Below are 22,782 nucleotides of genomic sequence, written 5' to 3' on the forward strand. Positions count from 1 at the left end.
CATGTACTCCTTACCTAAGCTTTAATATTATCCATACTGCTCCCATACTTTAGTGCACACCACCAACTGCCCCATTATTTTAACCTTTGCTACTCTAATACAGAGGAGGATTTTACCATTGAAAACAAATTGTCAAAATGCTATGAATACATTATTTTAAGAACACATGCAGGGTTCTCATACTGATCAAATGAAACCTTGGTCCCAGTGAAGACAGTGCTAGTTTAGCTTCAGCAGAGGCAGGCCTTTATTCATCATCCGTGACAAAAATAACCTTTAAAGACAGAGGGCTTTGTTCACGTACTCTTCACATTACGATTTCTGAGATTTTCTTGAATGCAGGCTACTGCTAGAGGCTTTGCGCTTACATGAGTTACATCAAAATGACCCTTTTTTTCTGCAAGTGGCAGGGTCAAAGCTTTCTAGATACAGTAATACACAAATAACACCAAGATTTTAAGGTGGGTTTTTTTTGTAGCAGTGGTCTTTTGGTAGGTGATTGAAATAATTTTAACTGGGAGTTTCAGACTCTGGACTCCCTTTATTGAGCAGAATGAAGATCTGCAATGGTGATCAAAGGGCCTTGTGAGGAAATAAACTGTCATTTGGACAGAAGTATATTAAAGCTGACAACAGCAAAGCCGATCTTCCCTAAGACAAGCGGAGTTTGGGTTACTGCACATTCATTATTATTTTTTCCCCAGAAAGCTGGGACGAGGGTTTCTATCCTACTTTTGAATGGGAAGTCAACATTTGCAGAATGTTTTCAGAAGGTCAGCATACTAGATCCCGCAGGTATAAATGTCAGACTTCAGTGGAGACGTATACCATTTCCCACATCAAAAGACTGGCATCTGACAGCTGACCAGAAATAATCCATAGGGGATCTTCTCTTTGTTATTAAGGACAGAGGCACACCTCTTGGCGATGATTTGTTTCTTTTCAGAATGGAAATGATCCAGGGGAATTCTTTACCTCTGACCTATGTTAGATTTTGCTTGTTATCACCCTCACAGCAGCACTGGCTTGCTGCTGAAGTATATTCTTTTCTCAAAGAAAAGAAATGGCTTTTTAATGCAAGATAAATACAAGATCAATGGGGTGGGGAGGAACTTGCTCTCTTCCTCTTTTTTTTGCTACAACAAGATTCACCTATATGTCCACCAAAAAGATCTGACCAAAAACATTTTTCAGGGAGTGCTGACACATGCCATAGCATCTTAGTGTAGGTGAAACATTCAAATACTGGGTTCAGTTGAAATATATTAAAGCTTTAAGTACTTCAAATCCTAAACATAAGGAAAAAAAAAGAATGAGAAATGGAAAAGAAAAAGAAGGTATTAACTTGTTCTAAGCTCTTGATCAACTGGCATTTCATAGTCTTATCAGCTTAAAATGGTTCTGTTTTTTCTCACCAAAACTTTTAAGAGAATGTTTAAGTATTCGTTATTAAAAAAACCCCCTACATTTTACATGACTGAAAAGGAGGGAATTACACCTCTGCAGATTTCATTATACAGCCCATGAACGGAAGAGTAAGGGACAGAAGAACGGAAAATAACGAATGTTTTCACTTGATACATGCCCAAACTTGTCCTAAGAAATGAGAATATATTGGGTTGCTTTGCTACATGGTCTAGAATATCTACTGGTTTAAGGTTCAAATGACTCTGCTTTGCAGTTTCAGTTTGATTGTAAAGCCATGCAAATTATATAATGAACAAATAACTTCAACTGCAAATAGAGGCAAGTTTTAAGAATGAACAAAGTATATTCCACCATGCTAGCAGAGTTCAAAAACCTTATGTAGGCACAGGTGTTCAATCTAAGCCTTTAAGGTCAAGGGTTAAAGAATACAGTTTTAAATTCAGTATTTAAAGGCCACTCCCTGATTTGATCTTTTCTCATTCTCTTGTCTATGGGCTGCCCTTAAATTCCAGTTTTTAAAAATCAGGTTTCTTAAGTATGTAAGAAAGCCCCTGGCTTTCTGTATACTTGCAGAGGATTGATACACGATTAGAGCACTGCCATTTTTCAGTACTATTCATCAGAACAGTTCTCAGAATGGTGCTTTAGAAGAACCTAGATGCTGCAAAGCCTGGTAAACCACCCGCATCCTCAGATAACACACTGCTGCTGTGCCTGCAGCACAACCCTATTCCTCCTGCTGTTTGCTGCTCTAATGAATTACTGTGCTCCTGACGAAGGCTAGCAGCTCTGGGAGTAGGGATAAAGGAGACTGAGAAGCTATTTGGGCATAGGAAACAGGTTATGGAGGTTCAAGGCAGTGAAAGGCTCTAGGATAAACTTAAATTTCTACTATCTGCATATGTGTATAGCCTATACTGTAGATAATAAAAGCTAGGTTCACTAGATTTTAAAAGAAGGAATTGTTTTGTCTCTTTATCACAAATAACTATGTGAGAATGAAAGCATATTTCAAGTATGAGAGGGAATTATTCTATTTAACATATATTTTCATTGCCGTTTAACTGAGAAAAAAAAAGTTACTGAAACAAGCATTATCCCAAACCAACTGCAGTCTTTTTACTTCCTTATCCAGCCTAGTTCTTGTGTGGTGCAATACATTCCTAGTCCTATGTGACTAGGAATACATTTACGTGATTCAAGTTTAATTTTCGCATTCAGGACAAACGTACCTATATGCTACAGCACATATCCCCAAATGCTATGGTAGAATTTATGTTAATAAGCATGTGATCTAACAAAAACATGTCAGTGGGGTTCTATGCTTTGTGAGGAATGCATGAACTGATCGGTTTGTAGTGAATACCCACAAACAGCACAAAGACTCAGTACTTCACTGGTAAAAATTCTTTTCTCTTCAGACAATTGAGGGCAGGTGAAATATTTTCAAAACCTGAGGCTACGAGATATACATATGCCATCTTTATTAAACATATGGAATGCATACTCAAAGAAAAGCCAACTGGAGTCCTAGCTGAGTAATCAAAACACCCAAGCTGAGAGGGGTTAACATGCAAGGATCAGCTCTGAACTTTGAAGTTTTCTGGTCTTCATTTTTCCTAATTAAGACAAGATTTAATAACCAAACCACTGTACAAACTATGTACTTAAACTCTAGGTTTGTTTCTAATTTTGTTGGGAATTCTTAGTAGATTCCGAAGAACCAGTACCCCCTGAGAAGTTAAGCCAGTAAGGTGGATTGATTTTTTTTTTCTTTTTTCTTTTCTCTTAGGTACAAGGGCTGAATCCCCGCTTTTCATCTTTGCCATTGCCTCTTATGTATAGTTATTAAGTAACCCTCAAACAAAAGAAGACAACTAAAGATGCATGATTAATATCTTTGGAAAGCTGCATAGTAAGTGCAGAAAAACATTCTCCAGATAAAAGCATTTAATTACTTGCATATCTTCATTTTAGAGCTGGGAACAGCATCACATTTGTTGTGGAAGCATTAGCTCCTGATAAATCTATTTAGATTCTGCTGCTCTTTGTTTATTAATGGATGGTCCCTTTTCTTCTTTCTCCTCCCTCAGAATAAGGTGGGAATACAGGAAAAGAAGAGCACAATTCAACTCTGTATGTGATGTTAGCTATAGCACATTCTTCTCTTTCTCCTTATATGGTAATTTTATATCGCCAGAAGATAACGAACTTTCATATTACTAATTGACTTACAAAGAAAAAGTTGGTTTGATAAAAGCCAATACAAAAATTATCCAGATGTTTAATAAGTTTCTTACACAAAAAAGATAAATTAAATCAGCTGATTTGAGTTTATATTTACTCCACATACTAGTCCACAATGAGAAAGCTTAAAATACAATTCAAAGGCAGCTGAATAGAATGACTGCTGAAGCTCAAAAGTGCACATCAAAAAGCTGGACAGAAATCTAGTCATTGTTAAGGCATCATTTACTGTTCAAGAGGAAACCGCCTGTAATTTAAACCTGTAAGATGTTTTGAATGCTGTTTTGTTGAATTGTATCCTTACTGATGTCAAGAACCACAAATTACCTTTGTAGTATATTTCAGAAAGCTGAAAATGAAGATCTATAGAAATGTATACACCAACTATACATAAACAAGATACTCGTGCAAGAACCTGTCTGCTGTCCATGCTGACATGGCACCAATACCCAAACTTCCTTATTAGTTTTCAACCGTTACGTTTATTGGAAATTCCTTACTTTGGGAACTCACCTTATTCATGTGGATCTGCTGCTGGTACTGTTTCTGCTTCTCCAAAAATTGTTGATGTTGCTGCTGGATGACCAGCTGGGCCAAAGTACTCTGAGGAAGAGGAGCTGACTGGGTTCGATTCAGTGGCCTGTGACGAGGCAGTTTGTGGGCAGCTCTTATGCCAGGTGAGACTCTCTCCTTTGCTGCTAAAGGAGACTGTGGATGAAGAGGAACCGCTCCTGCAAAACAGGGACATTTCACTCCCATGTAAAGAACAACAAACTAACATTTCTAAGAGGAGAGAAAGCTTTCAGCAAGAAGAGGGGTGTATATTGCAGAACTTTGCATCAGTGCTGATGCAGTGGGACATGTACCACGTGCCTTGCCATGCTGGGAAGTTCAGCAGCTGCAAAAGAATGTGATGAAGTAATCATTTTCTCTTTTCTGTAATCACTGAATTCTTTCAGGCTAACAGACTGGAGCAGAATCACTAAAGGGGGAAAACAAAGGTGCTGTCCTTTTTTCTCCCACCCTTCCACTCTTCCCAATAGTTAGGACGTATAGTACCTGTTTTACCACATTTAATGTGAATACAAATGTCATGAAAAACATCTTAAATTATTATTGTGTTGAAGCCTTGATCATTACCAGTCACAAGAAGTTTTTGCTGTCTCATTTGTTCTTTCAGTAACAGATGCTGCAGGAGAGCCTGGTGGCTGCTATTTGGCTTTCCCTCCAAAGCGACGTGAGGATGAGTTGAGGACGGAGGAATGCTCCCCCCATATTGTCCAGCCAAGGCCACTCCTTGTCTGAGCGACTGGGTCTCCCCCTTCTGCTTTTCTTTGAATGACGATGAAGCCTGTCAAAGAACAACGGCACTGGTAACCGCTTTTCATAGACCTGGCCATTCATATCTCTGCTTGATTAAATGGTCTTATGTCATACTTTATGAATACATACAGAAGAAAAGGTTAACATCCCTGTCTTACACTTTGTGAGATGAAAAGGGAGGAAGAACATGCCAGTTAAATGTAACACTGCGAGAAGCTGAGTAATGAAACCACTTGAAAAAAATCAGTAATAAAAGCCAAAGCATAAGGAACTACTAGTTAGAATATTATTAATGAAAAGACAAAACCTATCCTTTAAATTCCTGAAGACCTTCCCACAGCCTCCTGCACAGGAAAATAGGGGAACAGAGGAAATAGTTTCCATTGAGTTTGGAATAGGCAAGGTTGGTTTTTCACATAACTTTCCATCAGACAGCAAGCCAATCAGCAAAACAAAATAATTACCTGTAGTAGTGGGAAGCTATTACTTTTCCTGGAGCACTCCCTGACTCCCTGAAGGACAGCACAAATACAAGTTTTACCCTTTGCAAAGTAAATTTGTATAGTTAAACTCTTATCTACAGAATCATCAAGAGCTGTTGAACGTGTGTGGCATTTTAAAGTGCCCTTATAAATTGCACAGTTATTGATTTAAAGCTTTTGGAAGTTTTGGTCCTTCAGCATTGCAAATGTACTTTATATTTCTTTGTTCTTTGTCTAGTTTTAAAAATATTATTTCTTTAAAGAGCAGTTACAGCAGAATAACAATTTTTACAGCAAGAATAATAACCTAACAGAATGAAGCATGTTGAGGCTTGCAGATAACCACTTATGGTATTTCATGGTAAAAACAGTATCTCTGATAATCTAAATTCCATAAATTCTAATGAGGCAAACCAAGGTTTTCACTAATATTTTTTTGGGTGTATGCTTACTTCACACTCTGCTATCACCCCTCCCTGAAAAACAAACACCAAAGTAAACTTTACATTCAATTTGCAACTGCTTATTCTGGTAACAGAAATAAACATTACTTGCATGAATTCACCTCTTTGTTTTTTCTAACGCCAAAAGTAATATCCAGTGCCAGCTGGCCACATCAAAAGCTCCTATGATTTGAGTGAGAAAATTAAATATATTTTCATTTCCATTTTAGTGTTATAAAATTACTTGGAAGCTAGTTATATTTTTTGTGAAATAGCTAAGAAATTTTTGATGGTATCAGCTGGAAAAGTAAGCACTACTTTTCATGATCAGTTCAATTTTTCCCTCCCTTAAAAACAATAATTTGCTTATAAATATCTCATGAAAGGCTTCTAGAGAACTGATTTAAAGCTTACACATTTTTCTTTGCAATGTTCTATATCTGATGTTAAAATGCTGGATAGCAGCAATTTATTATTGGTGTGAACAGTAAATGCACTGAAAAAGCCATAAAATAACATGAAACTTTTACTTGAAACTACATTTAGCACTGGAATTAAGTAGCACTTATTACAAACCATAGCGGATTGTATATAGTGTTTTTGTGGGGTTTTTTTACACCATGGAAAGCTGTACTTACACCCCTAGTATTTTTATAGAAGTTACCAATTCACGTTCTAAGAAATTTAAACGTTGTCATATAGAATCACCCTGTAACTTATGTCAGTAATTTTATATTTTTTGCTGGAAATCCGAAAAGGTAAGTTTTGACCAGTGGCAAAATTTTCAGATATTTTACTAAGCCTCAGATTTCACCTCTAGGTTACTGTAAGTTGGTCTAGATCTAAAGATCCTTTTCCATCAGGATGGATTTCCATACCTACCATGTCTGTGTTTTCGAACATTTCACATACTAATTTAACATTTAGTTCTAAGTAAAGGTGATTGCTGCAGACTGAACAAAGGGCATATGAATATAACTTGTCATTAAAATATTAAGCGTTGTTCACGTATCACTGATTTTATACCTCTGATTGACAGTATGCCCCTCAAATAACAAACCTAGCTGCAGGAATACTAGATTCTTCCCCTACTATGTTCCAGCTCAGATTAGGTTGCTACTGGAATCTCGTAAAAAGTTACAGGTGCTGTACTTTACCAGGTAGCGGTGATCACATAATTTGAATTTTTATACTAAATGATCTCCTCATATACTTCCCACCATGTCTGAAATCTGTTACCTGATTTGCAGACATAAATGCAATGCATGTGGCCCATACATAGCTAAGCTCCACACTGGCAATTGTTTATTTGCAATTAAGAATTATTATTGCTTTCAAGTTGTGCCCTTAGATGTTCAGATGTTGCCCAATGCAAAGAAAGGTCTGGTTGCTACTTTGAATTGCTTACGTTCCAAAATGCTAAAAAAAGAGAACAGTCAAAAAGTAGGTTTTCTGGAGGCAAAAGTAGACCGGAAGGTTTGAGACTGGTCACTTACACTGATTTGAGGTTGTACTGCTGGAAGTCCCAAGGTAATGTTGGGCAGAGAAGGGGATGTGTACAGACTCAACAAGTTCACTGATTCATCCTGTATCAAAAGGCGTTGCTGTGAAACCAGATGCTGGAATAGAGAGAAACAACACAAGTTTAATCTCCGAGCTTTTTATCTTGGTTATTTTATCCTCATTATCCTGCTACATTGAAAGCCAGTTATGTATCACGCATTGGTTTGCATCCCAGTGGGGTTCCAGATAAGAAAAGGTACTGTCCCTGTGAAAAAGCTGTTGATACTTCTTTTCTTAAGAAAACAACTGATATATGTCTGGGATTATTCCTTGGTTAGTAAATCAAATTTCCATGCAAAACCAAAATCTTGAGGATTCCTAGACCGTCTCTTCTCATCAATTTCTCATCAGCTCAACATCAGCTCTTACCATCAACTGCACTTTCACTACTAGAAACTCAATGGGAATTGCAGCCAGTGAATTAAGGAGTATATCAAAGGTGTCGTAAATGTGGATGTATTAGACCTTTACTTTACCATGGTGTTATATTTTTTGTTGTAAGGTATGAAATGTGGTTTCTACCTAGTCCATGTATTTTCTTACCCAGATTGTGATAAGGGGATGTTTCAGGCACATTATTTACCTCCATTGACATGGGAATTTTGGGTAGAAAGTGAGGCAGATTGCCATATCTGCCATTTAAATAAATGTACTGTCTCTCTCTCCATATGCATATACAGAAAACCAGCATCCTATCATTTGCTGATGGTGGGATACCCCTCACAGCCTTCCTAATTCCCTTCAAGTTAAAATCTTTAACACTTTTTTTGAAGCCTTGTGATATAATTTTCAAGGACATGGAATTGCTGATATATTTTTAATTACTGTCAAGTAAAACCAGACATTCTACAAAGATCACCCTCTGCCTTTCCATTCTAGATTCATTGGGAAGAAACATAAAAAGTTACATTACCACAACAGGAATCTTTCTGAAGCCTTTGCCTTTCTGCTTTAACAGTGATGTTTTTCAACATGTGGTCTAGTATAGTTGCTTGAATTACATTTTCTGTTTAACTCTTGCTTCCCTCCCAGAACTTTAACACAATAAGAGCTACAAAGGTCTTATTAGACTTAGGAACTCTGGCATGATATGGTCCCCAAGGGAACAACATCCTTGAAAAAGAATACCCTGTGTAACAGTATGACACAGTGACTGCTTTCTTCCCAAACAAAAAGCATATGGGACTCCAATAATAGACCACCTCCAAGAGGGATACTGCACACTCGGGCTTTGACTAAAGTAAATATAATAACTTGTCAAGCATGTTGTGGGGAGCTGTAGATTTTCCCCTGGACAAACCTGGAATATCAATTAACTCTGCAAAATACTTTGTGCTAATACAATGCAACTTCAGACCATCAATGAAAAGTGGTTAAGCACAAAAACACAGGATGTTATTCCAAAACATAACCTTCCTCATACAGTTTGTTTGGAGATACGACCTATCACTGAGACAATAACAGTAGAAGTCTATCTCTGTCATTTTCTTTTGGTACCTAGGGAATGTCAACAGACAGCATACAAAACAAAGAAGCTTCACTTGTATATTACACTAATTCCTGGCTAACAGTGTCTTGCCTTGATAACATCCACCTTTGACCATGAATAAAATCAAGTACGTCAAGACTATGGAGATAATATTGAGGGAGACTACAAAGATTTAACTGAAAAAGGACACTGCAGGAGCTCTAATGTGCTTCCTATAATATAATCAAATTTGTAGCAACTGCAGCATCTATACAGAACCACTTCAAAAATGCACCTTTTCTTTTTGGTTTTCAGTATGTGTCTATTACCTTCTAAGATTTGAATTAACAAACAGTGACAAGGTGTATAGACACACAAAGTGTGTGTAAAGCACATCCCCACATTAACGTCAGGCGTGATTGTTTCATGAGGCAGAATCAATCATGTTATGTACTGTGGGAGTTTAATGTTGAAAACAGGAATTTGTTAGTAAGAGCATTTCCATCCAATTTTGAATACTGCTAATAATCAGTAATTTTCATTTGGGGAGGTAACTGATTTTTAAAAATATTTTCAGGTAATATTAGCCAAAGCATCAGTAAACCTCATTTCCCCAAATAAGTTTAGTAGCCCACCTGCATAGGTTGGGGTCCTGCATATGCTGAGGCACCACTGTGCGACCCCAGCCGCAGCTTCTCTTTTTACACAGTTGTCAATGCCTTGAAATGGTGGCACAAACTGGAGTTGCCAGCAGTGTCATTTGGCAGCACAATGGCTAAGCCATGGTCCTTCTTCTACATGCAGAGCTGATAGTTTGGATTGACACCTAGATTACCGCATAGAGCAACTGTCCTACTTGCTCCTCTGTGTACTTACTCACTGGGTCCATGGATCCCGCTTCCTGGCGCTTAAAATATCCTGTCAACAGAGTTACCCTCTTTCTTAAACTAGAGTACAATAACTAAACGTAACAGTACATGACGATCACCAAGTAACCATGACTAGTTATGGCACTTCTGTTTCGGTACTGGGACCCGCTGCGAAGCAGGAACACCTGTTTCACGTGTGCATGTTTATACGCACGTTTACACACTGGGAGGGGAAGAGGATGTGGTTTGGCTTTAATGCTTCTGAATTGTGGAGCTACAGTTAGGTAGTCCAAGCTTTGAATATTCACAATTTCATTCTTATTTCTTAAGGCATTTGGGGGGCGTGGGGTTTTTTTGCTAATTAATTAGACTTTTTTCACAGACACTTGAAGCAAACTTCACTGGCTGGTCAGAAACCTACACATTTTGCCACTAGCTACTTGCAAAGAGCACCTCAAGAAACTGAGTGTTAGAGACATAGTGCTGTGGGGCTGCACAAAGCAAGTACGCATTTCTCTGCCGTGCATGTCATTTATGGCACCTGTATAATCGGGTGATATTCTAGGAAATGCTGCTCTGCAAAGCACAAATGAAAGAAAATGATCTGAAGCCCGCTTACAGCATTTGGAAACTTTCCATTGTGTTCAGTGGCTTTTGCCCAGGCCGTGAATGCCTAATATTCATCATTGCACATGACTAAGGCAGTTGTCCCTCTGACCTCAAGGGACGTGCTGTGCAGGGGCTCAATCCTGCTTGCATTTCTCATGCAAGTAAGATTTAGCCCCAGCACAGCAGGTGACCTGAAAGTGTACGGCATGCTACAAGAGACAAATAGCTACTGCGGTGAACCTTGATGGTACTGGAGACAACTGGGCCTAATAAAAACAGTATTTTATTTATAAGGTGCAATTAAAATCTTGAGTTTAACTTTCAAGTTTCATATAATGAGACCAGTGTTTTAAGAAATGGTACTGAAAGTACCATTAAGGGAACTGTGATAGTAAAAGATTATCTGCAAAAATGTAGCATTTGCAGTGCACCTTTATTCATTCAAAAAAATGTAAATATCTACCCACCAGACTGTCTGCTCCGGAGAGTAAATCACTTAAAAGTCTCGCTATTCAAATGGATAAGGCAAAAATACTCTAAAAATCTGTTTCATTACTGATAATGCTCTAATTCTGTCTATGCACTAGAGTGTAATCATTTACGGTATTGACTCATGTTTTACTGGTAAATGGCTCTCTGTCATAGCAACCTGTTTTCCCCCAGCAAAAAGTGTTTTATTTGCTGCCATGAAAACCGCGGCTATCCACCCACTCAAATATGAGCACAACACTTACTGCAAATGTCACAACAACGATTATGAAACAACAGCAATGTGAGTCATGCGGGATTACAGCAAAACAAGTGATATTTTGGGTGATTTTGGAACACTTATCCTATTATTAGAAACTTCTGTACTTCATGTATCTGATGAAAAATTGATTAGATATATAGCCTTTGAGAGCTGGAAGCTAATGCTAAACTAGAAAAGAGATACGGAGCAGTTTGGCTGCTGTTAAACTACCAAAGAAAATCCCAGCGAAATCATAATGCCCACAGGACCCAGTATTAACAGTCAAGTAACCAGAGAGGTAAAGAAATCCCCAACTGGATCCAGAAATTGAAGTCAGTACTTTCAGCTTCTTAGCACACTTCCAGTGAGCTAAGTGACTGACTCCAGCACGCAGAGTCCAACTTGTAAAGGAACTTTTTAAGCTCATTCGAGCATCTGAGACTATATGCTGGGGCTATAACTTCTGATGTCTGACACAGCGATGGCAAATGATATGCAATGTGGTGTTCTATTAAGAAACAGAATATAACTCTGCTGGTTGTTGCTACAACCTTTCCAAATCTCCCCAAACAGATACTGCAAGCCTGACCAGATTGTACGTATGTCTGATGGTGGTTCAGCACTGTGGGCAAATGTCCAGAAACTGTAATGTGCAAAGTAACAAGCACCATATATCAGTCTGAGACATTATTCCCTTTGCATTTTGTAGTATCCTCAAGACAATAAAAGATCTAATTGGACAAGATTTCCTGTTTAATACAGCACTAAACCCCACATATTACAAACTTCTATCTAAAACATTCCCAATATTAAAATACACCATTTAATTCCACTGAAATAGGATCTGATCTAGTCCAAATGATGGATCTTACTCTGCATCATTTACATTTCTTTGCAATAACATACAGGGGGGTTATGAGGGAAGACCACATGTTAGCCATCAATGCAATTTTTTTTTCTTTTTGGTTACGGGCCAGAGAGAGGCTACTAATCAGTGTGCAGAGGTCACCCACCTGCCCCCTGGATCATAGTTCACACACACAATTAATTCATTATGAGGAAAAGTCACTGCTGGAGGTTGAACTGCCCATTCCAGGTTTTTTTGAGGTGAATGTCCTGCCACTGACCTGGAGAAATGGCTCCATTAGCTAAAACTCTGTTAAATCACATTTTCTTATGCAATTTTTCTAACATAAACAGTATAAACCAACAACTAATAGAAAACCTTGCCACCAAAGCAGGAATTGCTATAAGTATAGGCACTGGATACAGAATATTGTGGAATTTGGTTCTCTCTTAGTTGCACTAATTTATTGTCGCTTTACAATATTGCCACGGAAAGCATAACTTAGGCATGTCGCCTATGCTAAATGAGGTTCATCACAACTGATTTACCATCTGCATTCCTGTTGTAATAGGCACGTATGTGTGAAACAGAATAAGGAGTAGTTAAGTTTCCTTCTGTGTACAATCTCGCTTTACAAAACAAGTATCCAAGATTCCTGGCAAGCCAGTTATGTTTATAACTACTGCCCTGATAAGGAAACCAAGGTACAGTAAAATGAAAGGCAGATGTGAAAAAGGATTTAGTCACCTAACTCCAATACTGTAATTAAAAAAATCTACTTCTGCAGCCATCTGAACCTGGGACCACCTTAACTTGTAAGTGTTAGGGTCACCAATGCCTAAATCACTTTTTCGCACACGAAAGTTCTTCATCAGCGTTCAGCACTGTGCACCTCTTCAGGTTTTCCCAGACGGTAATGTTTGGCGACACAGATGCTTCCAAGTTCCTTCCATAGCTCTCTCCCACTCTTCCAGTAGCATCACTGCTGCTTTGGTTTGGACTTTTGTTACCAAAGAGTCTTCTGAACGTGCATCTCATATATGCCAGCCTCCTGAACATGCATCTCTCATATGAAGATGTATGTCATACATAACATACTGTCATGTCAGCCTGCAGTGTCCTGGTATCCCTGATAATTTTATCTTCTGCAATTACTCAGCTCGTGAATATCCTCAAATTGAAGTTTCAAATCTCTCCAGACTGGAAATCTGAGCAATTATCCACCCAATAAAGAGAAAGAGTCTTACCTCAGCTTGAATGTTAGATGGTAAAACCGAGGTTTCGTTTTCTGTTATACTGCTGGTCGGACCATTGCTTGGGGAACTGGGACCAGATCCAGGGGAGCTGCTACTGACTGAGGATTCTGAAAAACAGATTAAGCATACATGAATTTCACACTGGAAAGGAACATATGATCTTGATTAATTGTATACTCTCTAAGGCACAGGTTTGGTTTTTTTGCTGTTGAAAAGTATCCATTGGTTATGAATGAGCTATTTACCTACAATAAGTATTTTTACTTCATCCTCCGTTTCTTTTGGTTTTCATTTTACAGTACTAATGAGGAAAGATACTCTTGGTCTTTCCCCTTCTGATCTATCTGCTTCACAAGGGAAGAATTTACTACTTATTTTTCCCACAAAGATGGTATGATACTCAGTATCAGGCAGAGATACAGACATAGAACTCGTAATGAGTAAAAAGAAAATAAAGTCTTTTCTTTGTAATTGCAGAGTCCTGCCTCTGTAAGAGATCAAAACAACAGAGATAGCAGGCTTGCAAAGATCATGATAACATGTCATCAGTTCATGCAGCCTACTGCCAACCCCTTTCTGTTTAGAAAGGGGATGAGCCCGTTGTGACTAATCATTATATACACAAATAATAATGGCAAAATATACATCACCTTCGCTACATCTTTGGCACAAATATGAAGGAATATTTACAGCATGCAAAAATCTTAAAATAGCATTTGAAAGGCTGTATATTATCTTGATTTAAAATTTCCCAAGGTCTGTCTAAGATAAAGGGGAAGAGGATGATTTCGTTGTGTGTTGCTGTATTGAGTTGTTCTAATCCTACACTGACATGAATTAGGTTTATGTAATGGGAACATTTAACAAGGTTAAAGATGGAAGAGCGCAGCATTAGTAGAGATAAACCTATTTCATGGGATAGCTTTCAAATTAAAGTACTCGAGAAGTTAGAATAATTAATATCTAAATGTGGCAGTAATTATTCTATAGCCAGTTCTTTGCTTCTTCACTCTTTCTGCCTTAGTTCACACACAGAAATATATCCTCACTTTGACTGAAATTACTTCGAGATTTCCTAGCTGTTTCTTGGACCTGTTGCTCTTTCCTACTAGAGCTGACTTTGATTTACTGAAGTGAATCCGTACGCAGCTATACTAACTGGTCAGGTAAAGTTCTTGCATCGTATTCTCGCCAGTTTTCATAGAAGAGCAGAAACACAAACTTCTTATTTTTTCTCAGTTTTTTTAAAAAATATTGTATAAATAGACATTTAAATAAAGGGTTATTTTCAGTTAAAGCAATTAAAAATAAAAAGGAGAAAAAGACTTCAGCCAGAAATGTTTGATCAGGGAAGTTTTGATTATGAAAGGTGCAAAATGTCATATAGCCAACATTAATAATTATAATGGCAATCTGTAAGGCTCCGAATTATTGTCAGAACTAGGAAAAGAACACATTTATTTTCAGGTTTCTGCTCTTTCAACGGCTGCAGAAACAACTCCTGGGATAAGTATTTCATTTTATATCTTACCTGTGAGCATACAAAATATGAAGAAAACAGCTAGAACTAAGGAAGTGGAGATCAAGAATCTTATCAGAGCTTCAGCAAATGGAAATAATAAATCAGCTGTAAAAAATTCTAATCTGGAAATAATTTATAGGGAAATTCTCTCATTTAGTTATTTTCACACTTACATTCACATCCATGTCCCAGTTTTACACATGACATACTGTGAAAAGTTGTCACGAGAATTGCACGTATGGGGACACTGACATGAATTTTTTCATGTTGTGTTATATTTCCATCTTGGTGTGACATAATTCTGACATACCAAGTGAATTCAGATACATGTCTGACAGACTAGTAACGGTTGCATAAACATATGACCTGATTGTAACATCAGTTAAACAAGCCATGAAGCTACCAAATATCAATGCAAAGTCAAAGCAAGAAACGTCAGAAGGAGGCCAAATACTGTAAATGCTCTTTCAAATCAACAGATAAGGCCTGGGCAGCATACTAATCCTAACGACTGAAAATGAGAGGACTTTAGGCTGTTTGGGAACTCGGGTCCAAATAACATCCGTGACAAAATTTACCACTCTGCAATACCAAACATGTGAAAGAAAGCCTTAGCATCCATGCTTAATCCATCCTGTCACTTTTGAAGTTCAAGGGCAGGAAGAATATTGAAAACAAATAGTACTTGATGACAAATTTTTACTTTGCTTTTTTCCCCCTTTTAATCTCTCCATATGCATAATTCTGTATTTTTACATGCTAAAAGTTCCCTTTCAATTACTAAGAACACTTACTATCTGCTATGACCAGTAATATGCCACTGAATAAATGTTTCAACTCTTTCTTCTCAAAAGACAGCTCAGTGAGCCCTCAGATCAAAATCAACTAAACTTGACATTTTCCAACAAGAGAAACCAGAGGGATAGAGCCAAACACAAGACTCCAAAATGTCCTTGATTAACCTAAGTAATCCCAGATAGGTGTTTTTGTGCCTGCTATTAGCACCTGCATTTTCCATGGGAGATGGGAAGTGGGAGATGCAAGACCTAAAATGTTGTCCATGTACAAAAGACACAAATTAAGGGAAGAGACTATTGTTTTCTCCCTGATGTCCCTTGCCACCAATAGTCTACTACTTATTTGCTCTTGTACTTGGTGTTGTAAAGTGCTGGTTTCCAAGCTGGTTTGAAAATATGGCTTTCAAATTGACAATGACTTTTTGGTAAGTGGTAGAAAGCTGTAGATTAAAAGCTATTTATACACAACTATTTATTTAATACAGTTTTCTTTTCAGCAGCAGAAGAAAAAAGATACAACCATTTGTTTAGCAAACAGTTTCAGTTCCAAAATACCACCACTATTCTGTAAGCAGTTGCAGCTGATACAGGATTTCTCCATTCTTAATTACCTGTCACCTCGAAGAGTCGCTTCTTGAATGAACTGACAACATTTCCATCCTTCCTCCTGAGTAAAGGACTGCTTCTCCTTTCTGTCACCTTTTGTTTTAACCTTGAACGTACCTTCAAATTGGGCTCTGAAGCTGGAGATGAAGAGAAGAAAATAAATGATTACAAATCAAATTACTGCTTGGTGTCAGACACCACTGACATTCCCTGTAGAACCTCATCTGATCCAAGGAGGGCTTGAGGCAGAGATTTTACTGCCTGTCCTCCCCAGCCATCCCGCTGCTCTTCATACAACTCTATTTTAGATGGGAAGCTAGGAAAGAAGAGAGCTGAAAAGCTTCGGATCATGGTATTTTTCTTCATCCCATTTCAACTCTGAAGTTACCCATTAATTACTGTTAATATCATAAGTATTAGAGATGAATGCGACTTTTATTCTACACCATTTTTATCTCTCTTGTAGGTGAAAACTTGGATGGAAATACAGCTTGGAACTTGGAACCTTATAATTGGATTATGGTCTGATGACAGAAATAGAGAGAAGCCTCCACTGGTGCCTTTTGATTTCTCTTAGAAATATAAATTATGACAAGCCTTGCTGGCAGAACATTTCTTGGTCAGCAATTTTAGGCCCAGAACTTCAATGTTTTCTGGGTAACACACCAAACAACCAGATTTATGACAGTGTCCTAAGAACATTTACACAGAAAAATATATGCTCTGAAAATGAAGAAGTAGAATTGATTCCCGGAAAACCTAGGATTATGTTTAATGCACCTTGGGCAAGTTCCACCTTTGTTTCCTAAATGGACGCAGTCTTTTCATATGAAGGCGAGAGATGAAGCCCTGCTGTGCTTTTTATTTTGTGATATTTTTAGCATGATAAAATGTTTCATGTACTCATTTATCTGTTCTTCTAAGTAAAACCCTCTATCAAACAGACTGCTAAGAGCTAGTGAAAGATAATTGTGGAATAGAATTTGTTTATATTTCTCTTTCTGGAACTGAGGCTTGGCTAGGCAGTATCTCAAAATAGAAAGAGCTGGAAACTGGGATCAGTTCTCTCTCCTATGCACAGACACAAGCCCAGCCCAAAAGAAGGAGCAAGAGTTAGCAGAAAAACAAAATAAATGAAATATTCATTCAATTCAGCATTATGCCATTTGCCACTTTGGGGCAGGAACTCAATTCTACGCTTCTAATTCCAGTCCCTGCCCAGCATGTAATATGGCAGATTGGTTTCCTTTCCTGCTTTCCCACTTGTTCCCTCAGGGATGGGGACATTAGAAATGCTCACGTGAGTGCAAAGGGGCTGCACCTCGGCCCTAGTGCTGCTGGAGCCTGCGGTACCTGCAGTCGCACGCCACCTTTGTCACGGACCGCATCGCTCTCGGCAAGCGCTCCCTTCTAAGTGGCCTGTGCCTTGAGCACATTTCAGACCAAGATACATGGGCTAGCACAACACTAGAAATCTTTAATAATAAAAATATTAACAGGACATTTATTTTTTATCTCTTACTACCATTGTTAAGACCAATGGTTCTAGCAATGGAGTACAGGTGACTTGTTTGCTGTCTAAGATACCACTTGCTATGAAACTGAAAATATAACAATGGGCTAAGATTACATGCTTTCACCCAGCTACAATAACATGTGGAAGAAAAGGTGCTCACTCCTTTTGCACTGATGGTTATTTTGATTTATACTATTCCCTACTCTTAAAATTTAGGAGAATGTTTCCATATCCATGACAGACTAATGTGATACAAATCCTCTGCAACACTCACTGGAGAAATGTTCCACTTCTATAGGAATGTTTCATGCTCAGTCACAGCAGTTGCCTGTCTATTTTTACCACATTCCCATCATATTCTGCATCTGAATCAATCATATAAGCAGAGAAAGCAGACTGATGTCAATTCCTGAATTTACGAGCCATCTGAGAAGATAACCCTTGCATGAAAGACAAAGGTAATTTTTAAATGGAAATAATAAATTTAAAAATTAAAAGGCATGGAGAAGAGTGTTTTTTTAAAATTATAAAATAAACTTCCCAATAATAATAAAAAAAGCCTAGGTTTGAAGAGCATTTGCTTCAAATGCTGGCTTTCTTGAACGTCTCCCATGAGACACTTCCAACTTCTAACACGGTACCAGCTAGGACTCGATGGCTGGCAATAAGAATTCAGGTTTCAGTGCACTAAATATATAAATTTAACCAGTTTGAGGATGTCTGCTCCAATGGACAAAATGCAGAACAGGGAAGTGGTTTCTCATCTGTCGCTGAGGCATTGACTTGGTGTGTGACTGTAGAGGTCACTGCACTATCCTGCCCCACCAAAGCTGAAGCACAATTATTGTTGACTGCAACAGGTATGGATCACACAGCAACCCTATGTGCTTCAGTGCACTCCTGCATGAAGGCAGTATAAACACATTTGTAATTGTCAACTTTTTTCTGATAGTTAAAAAGACAAAATTAAGTATTTTAAGCTTCAAGGACAGAGCTGTGGATTAAAATTATAAATGTATATACATATATATACACACACACAGACTGCCCCAAAGCACATACGTGAGATTATTTAGAAATTATTTTAATCCTTTAACTCTGAAATGCAAACAAGTGAGCAAAAAGTGAAAATAAATTTTTCAAACATTTTCTTCAATTAAATTGTTCCCCTAGTATTTGCAAGGCACTTGGAAAGCCTTAGTAGCAAATGATGAAGAATTATTATAATTAATCAGCCTTATGTTTCAAATGAACATTTGGTTCAATCCTTTAACTAGCGGTTCTCAGAAGTGGTCTATAGAGGGATAATGCTCAATTTAATTGTTTTGCATTAGCCACCCCTGTAAGTATTTCTGCTGCACATTATTAGCACCTTTGTTCAGCTTAATTAATCCACCGCCAAGATTGACTATGTTCATCACCCAAAGGTAGTCTCAGTGTGGAACAAGTGTCACATGGGGAGCCAGTGCTAAATATCTTCTGAAGCTAAAGCTTTACTCACCAGCTTGCAGCAGAGTAGCTTCCTCACACAGATGCAAGCCCCTAAGAATTAACCTTTTTTTGCTGCATTAATACCACAAAATCATTGAAAAGACCTTCATACAGTCTATTTCTTTATGCGGTGATTCAACCATAAACCAAGACTCTGACTCAGCAAGACAATTAATGCACATGGGTAACTTTCTGTACACCAAGCATCCCACTGGGGTCCAGGACTCAAAACTAGATTAATTCTACCCCACACAGGATACATCCCATATCTCACCTTCCTGAGGAAACAGGGCCTCTCTAAAGCACTGGAGGTGCTGAATGAGGAGGGGTTTACTGGGTTAGATGCCTGCAACTATAGTGGGCTGAATCATCTGACCAAGAGCCAGAATGTCAGAGACGACAGAAAAACAAGATGACGTGGCCAAGAGTGTGGCTGATGAGGAAAACAGGACTGCACATTTTCATGGCAGCAGACTGGTAGGTTGGGCTATTCATCTAAAATCCTGCTAAGAACCAGTACAGATCTGATATTGGTCTAACTGGTCACTATTAGCCTAGCCTCTTTGCTTCACAAATCTTTGCACGTCTACTACATTTAGCACTTTGGAAGAAGTAATAATCAGTTCCCCCTTGGAGAAAGGGAAACTATTTCAGAGTGTTTTGTTGCAAAGAAAACAAAAAGACACAGCTATTTTCTCTGAAGACCATCAAAGCCCATGTCATTGATCTCAATGGGAATCAGTTAATACCCACTTGAGCGATTCACTTGAGTGGATTTCAGGAAAGACTAGCCTGAAAATGACTTTGTTTATGTAACTGCAGCATAATTTGGAATAATGAGATGTTGCAGTAATATGGCTTGTTCAGTCTCATTGCTATTACCTGGCTTATTCTCTTTTTAGTACTGGTAATAATGAACTGGTATTACTCTTTAAATGACTGTTAAGTGGGAAACAGGACTGAAAGATACAGCAAGTATTAGTTTAAACAGCAACGGAAGATATCACAAGCAACCCAGGGATTGGTCACCTAAATCCTTGGCATGACTTGTAATTATCTCTACAGAACTAAGAACTTTGGTCCTAGGGAAAGATGACAGACAGCGTCTCAATGATTTTTCTCATCTTTTATGGCAGCTTCATATAGCAGGAAAGAAGTAACTGTACTGCTAAAAATAGAAAATGTACGGGCCTCTATATAGGTACACAATAATTTCATCACAACAACCATCATTGCTCAGGTGAAAAAAAACTACTCTCTCCTGCGTAACATGATACTTAAACACAAGCATGAGAGATAGGAATATGATTTGGTGAAGTCATTATGTCCTATACTCCACTTTGCTTAATATTAGCAATTTGCAGATACTAGCATTAAAGAATATAGCCTGGGGCCAGATTGCTCCCAAATGAGCTGAGGCTTTTTTAACAGGGCTTTGCTTCACTGTTTCTTTTCATTAAACACACAGAGATATTTAAGAAGAAGGGATAAAAATCCTTTCTGCGCATGGGGAGAGGACACATATACGAAGGGAATGTAAAAGATAATAATGCACTACTTTCTGATGGTTCCTGGAACACAGTACTACTTTTGTATCAGAAGAGCGTGTGCCAACTTCAAATCAGCATTTAATGAACCCAGGCAGGAAATGGGGGATGGGAGAGGGTGCATAGCGAGCAGGTCCTCATCTCGAGGCTAAAGCCATATATAGGAAACCTGAAGAACAGAAAGTGAGCTTTTGTCCACACTTCGAAAGGCTCTGAAGTGAAAGCATTTCCTTTTCCTCACTGGCAGGCTGGCTTAGAAATGCTGTGGGGCAGTTGAGGTAAATGATGCTAAGTTTGGCTACAAAGATTCCAACAACAGCACAAGCAACAGCAGCAAAATTCACATCTTACTGGAGAATGATAAATTGTTCCCTATTGCCCAGGCACCAGCTGTTATCCCTAAGATCATTTTGAAACAATAACTTGGACTTCTCTAACATATTTAAGTCAACAGAAACAACCAAGAAACAAAGACTTCATCATCTTGACATAAATCTTCACTGGTATTCTCTATTTCTCTAGCTGTCATTTTTTTAAGCTGTGAAGAGTCACATATTATACCAATTTGAATATATTCAACGCTGTACTCCATGCAGGAGTTATTAATTGTTAACTAAGTTATTTTTTTCCTGCCTTAGATCTAATAAGTATCAATAAAGGAATACATAGTCAAGGAATCTTTCTTTTTTCACACCACACAGGTTGTTATTTTTTATACTATTGTACTAGAGACCCATGCAAAGACAAGCATTATGTGCTTTACAACACACAACCATGACAGTCCATGCCTGAGATAGCTTAAAGTCTAAGGACAAAAGGATGATGTATGGGTATAGACCATCAGAGGTACAAGAGAAAATAATGAGATAGTACTGGTTGCCATGATGGTGGTATTGCCAGCATACCAGTGGCTTATCCTTTGTCGAGTTTCTTTCTACCACTGTGGCACTTGAGAATATTCAAGAAGATACTGAATGTGGATAATGAGATAATTTTGAGATCTCTGTCATGATTTCACTTGAAGCAGGAGGAGCAGAATGGGAGAAAACATACTGTGAAGAGATACTCATTTTGTTGGATCTACTGTATAGCGTGACAGGTTCCTCGTCCGTACTTTGGGCTCCCAGTCACTGTGGTAATATACATAATTAACAAAGCAGCCTGCCTGTCTACGCCATGCCAGGACCTGGAGATCAAGGAAAAAGTCAAATCCCACCTTACTACTGCACCAACGAAAACAGCCAAGAGAAGCATATCTAAGGTTCCTGAGAATCTAGTCTGAGGGCAGTGGACTAGGGAGAAATTTCCCAGTTTCCCCCTCAGTGATGTAGGCAGAATGAAAGGCACAAGATACTCCTATGCACCATCAGCACAGATAAATGAGAAGATAATCTGGGCTTCCTCACCAAAACTATGAATGCAACCAAAGCCAGGCAGAAAGCTAGAGAGGTAGAGAACATAGGTCAGGAAACAAAACTGCTTCCAACTTCCTCAGCTGCTTTGTGGAAAGCTGCGAATGAGTTTGTCCTTCTGAGAGACCTGATGGTCTCACAGTCTTTGCCACGTGTGGTTCTCTCAGACGTGTAAATAGTCTCTACTCTGCATGGAGTTTCTGACTTCTGTTCTGGCTTCCTGTAGGCAGCCACAGACTGTTTCAGCCACCTCCACATAGCTGAATATATTAGGCATAGGCAAGATGAGCAGTGACTTTTTGTCACAGAAGACCACGTCCCAGTATAAGACAATCCTGGACAATGAACATATGGGACATCCTCCCCACTGGCTGACAGACTGGGAGATACCAGCATGTAGTACAATTCTGTAGGTTCAATGACTTCTAATTCAAATTTAAAGTTTAAATTAATTTAAAATGCTGTTTCTGAAGGAGTTTTAAATTAGATTCAGGAGACTGAAAGCTATTTACACATGCCCTCTAAAGCTCTTCCAAGAACTACATGGACCTGACCGCTGGGTGGTCCCAACGAGGCAGGAGCACCAGATACAGCGGTACAGGATGGAGACACTTTGTTTTTCTGGC

At 38.4% G+C, this 22,782-nt stretch overlaps 1 protein-coding gene across 16 annotated transcripts in view; it reads right to left on the bottom strand.

Annotated features, from left to right (window-relative positions):
• HDAC9 (histone deacetylase 9) overlaps positions 1-22,782 on the bottom strand; it is a 484,926-nt gene that overhangs the window by 187,899 nt on the left and 274,245 nt on the right. For 9 of the 16 annotated variants that reach the window (XM_054816940.1, XM_054816933.1, XM_054816932.1 and 6 more), the window contains 6 exons: positions 16,196-16,327; positions 13,257-13,372; positions 7,420-7,542; positions 5,463-5,510; positions 4,816-5,026; positions 4,189-4,406 (listed from right to left, as the gene is read on the bottom strand). In XM_054816940.1, the coding sequence (XP_054672915.1) occupies positions 4,189-4,406; positions 4,816-5,026; positions 5,463-5,510; positions 7,420-7,542; positions 13,257-13,372; positions 16,196-16,327 (848 nt within the window). The remainder of the gene's footprint in view (positions 1-4,188; positions 4,407-4,815; positions 5,027-5,462; positions 5,511-7,419; positions 7,543-13,256; positions 13,373-16,195; positions 16,328-22,782) is intronic. The other 7 variants (XM_054816938.1, XM_054816937.1, XM_054816936.1 and 4 more) reach the window with 1 other exon arrangement.

Source organism: Grus americana, chromosome 2 (assembly GCF_028858705.1).
Source record: "Grus americana isolate bGruAme1 chromosome 2, bGruAme1.mat, whole genome shotgun sequence".
Taxonomy (NCBI): Eukaryota; Metazoa; Chordata; class Aves; order Gruiformes; family Gruidae; genus Grus; species Grus americana.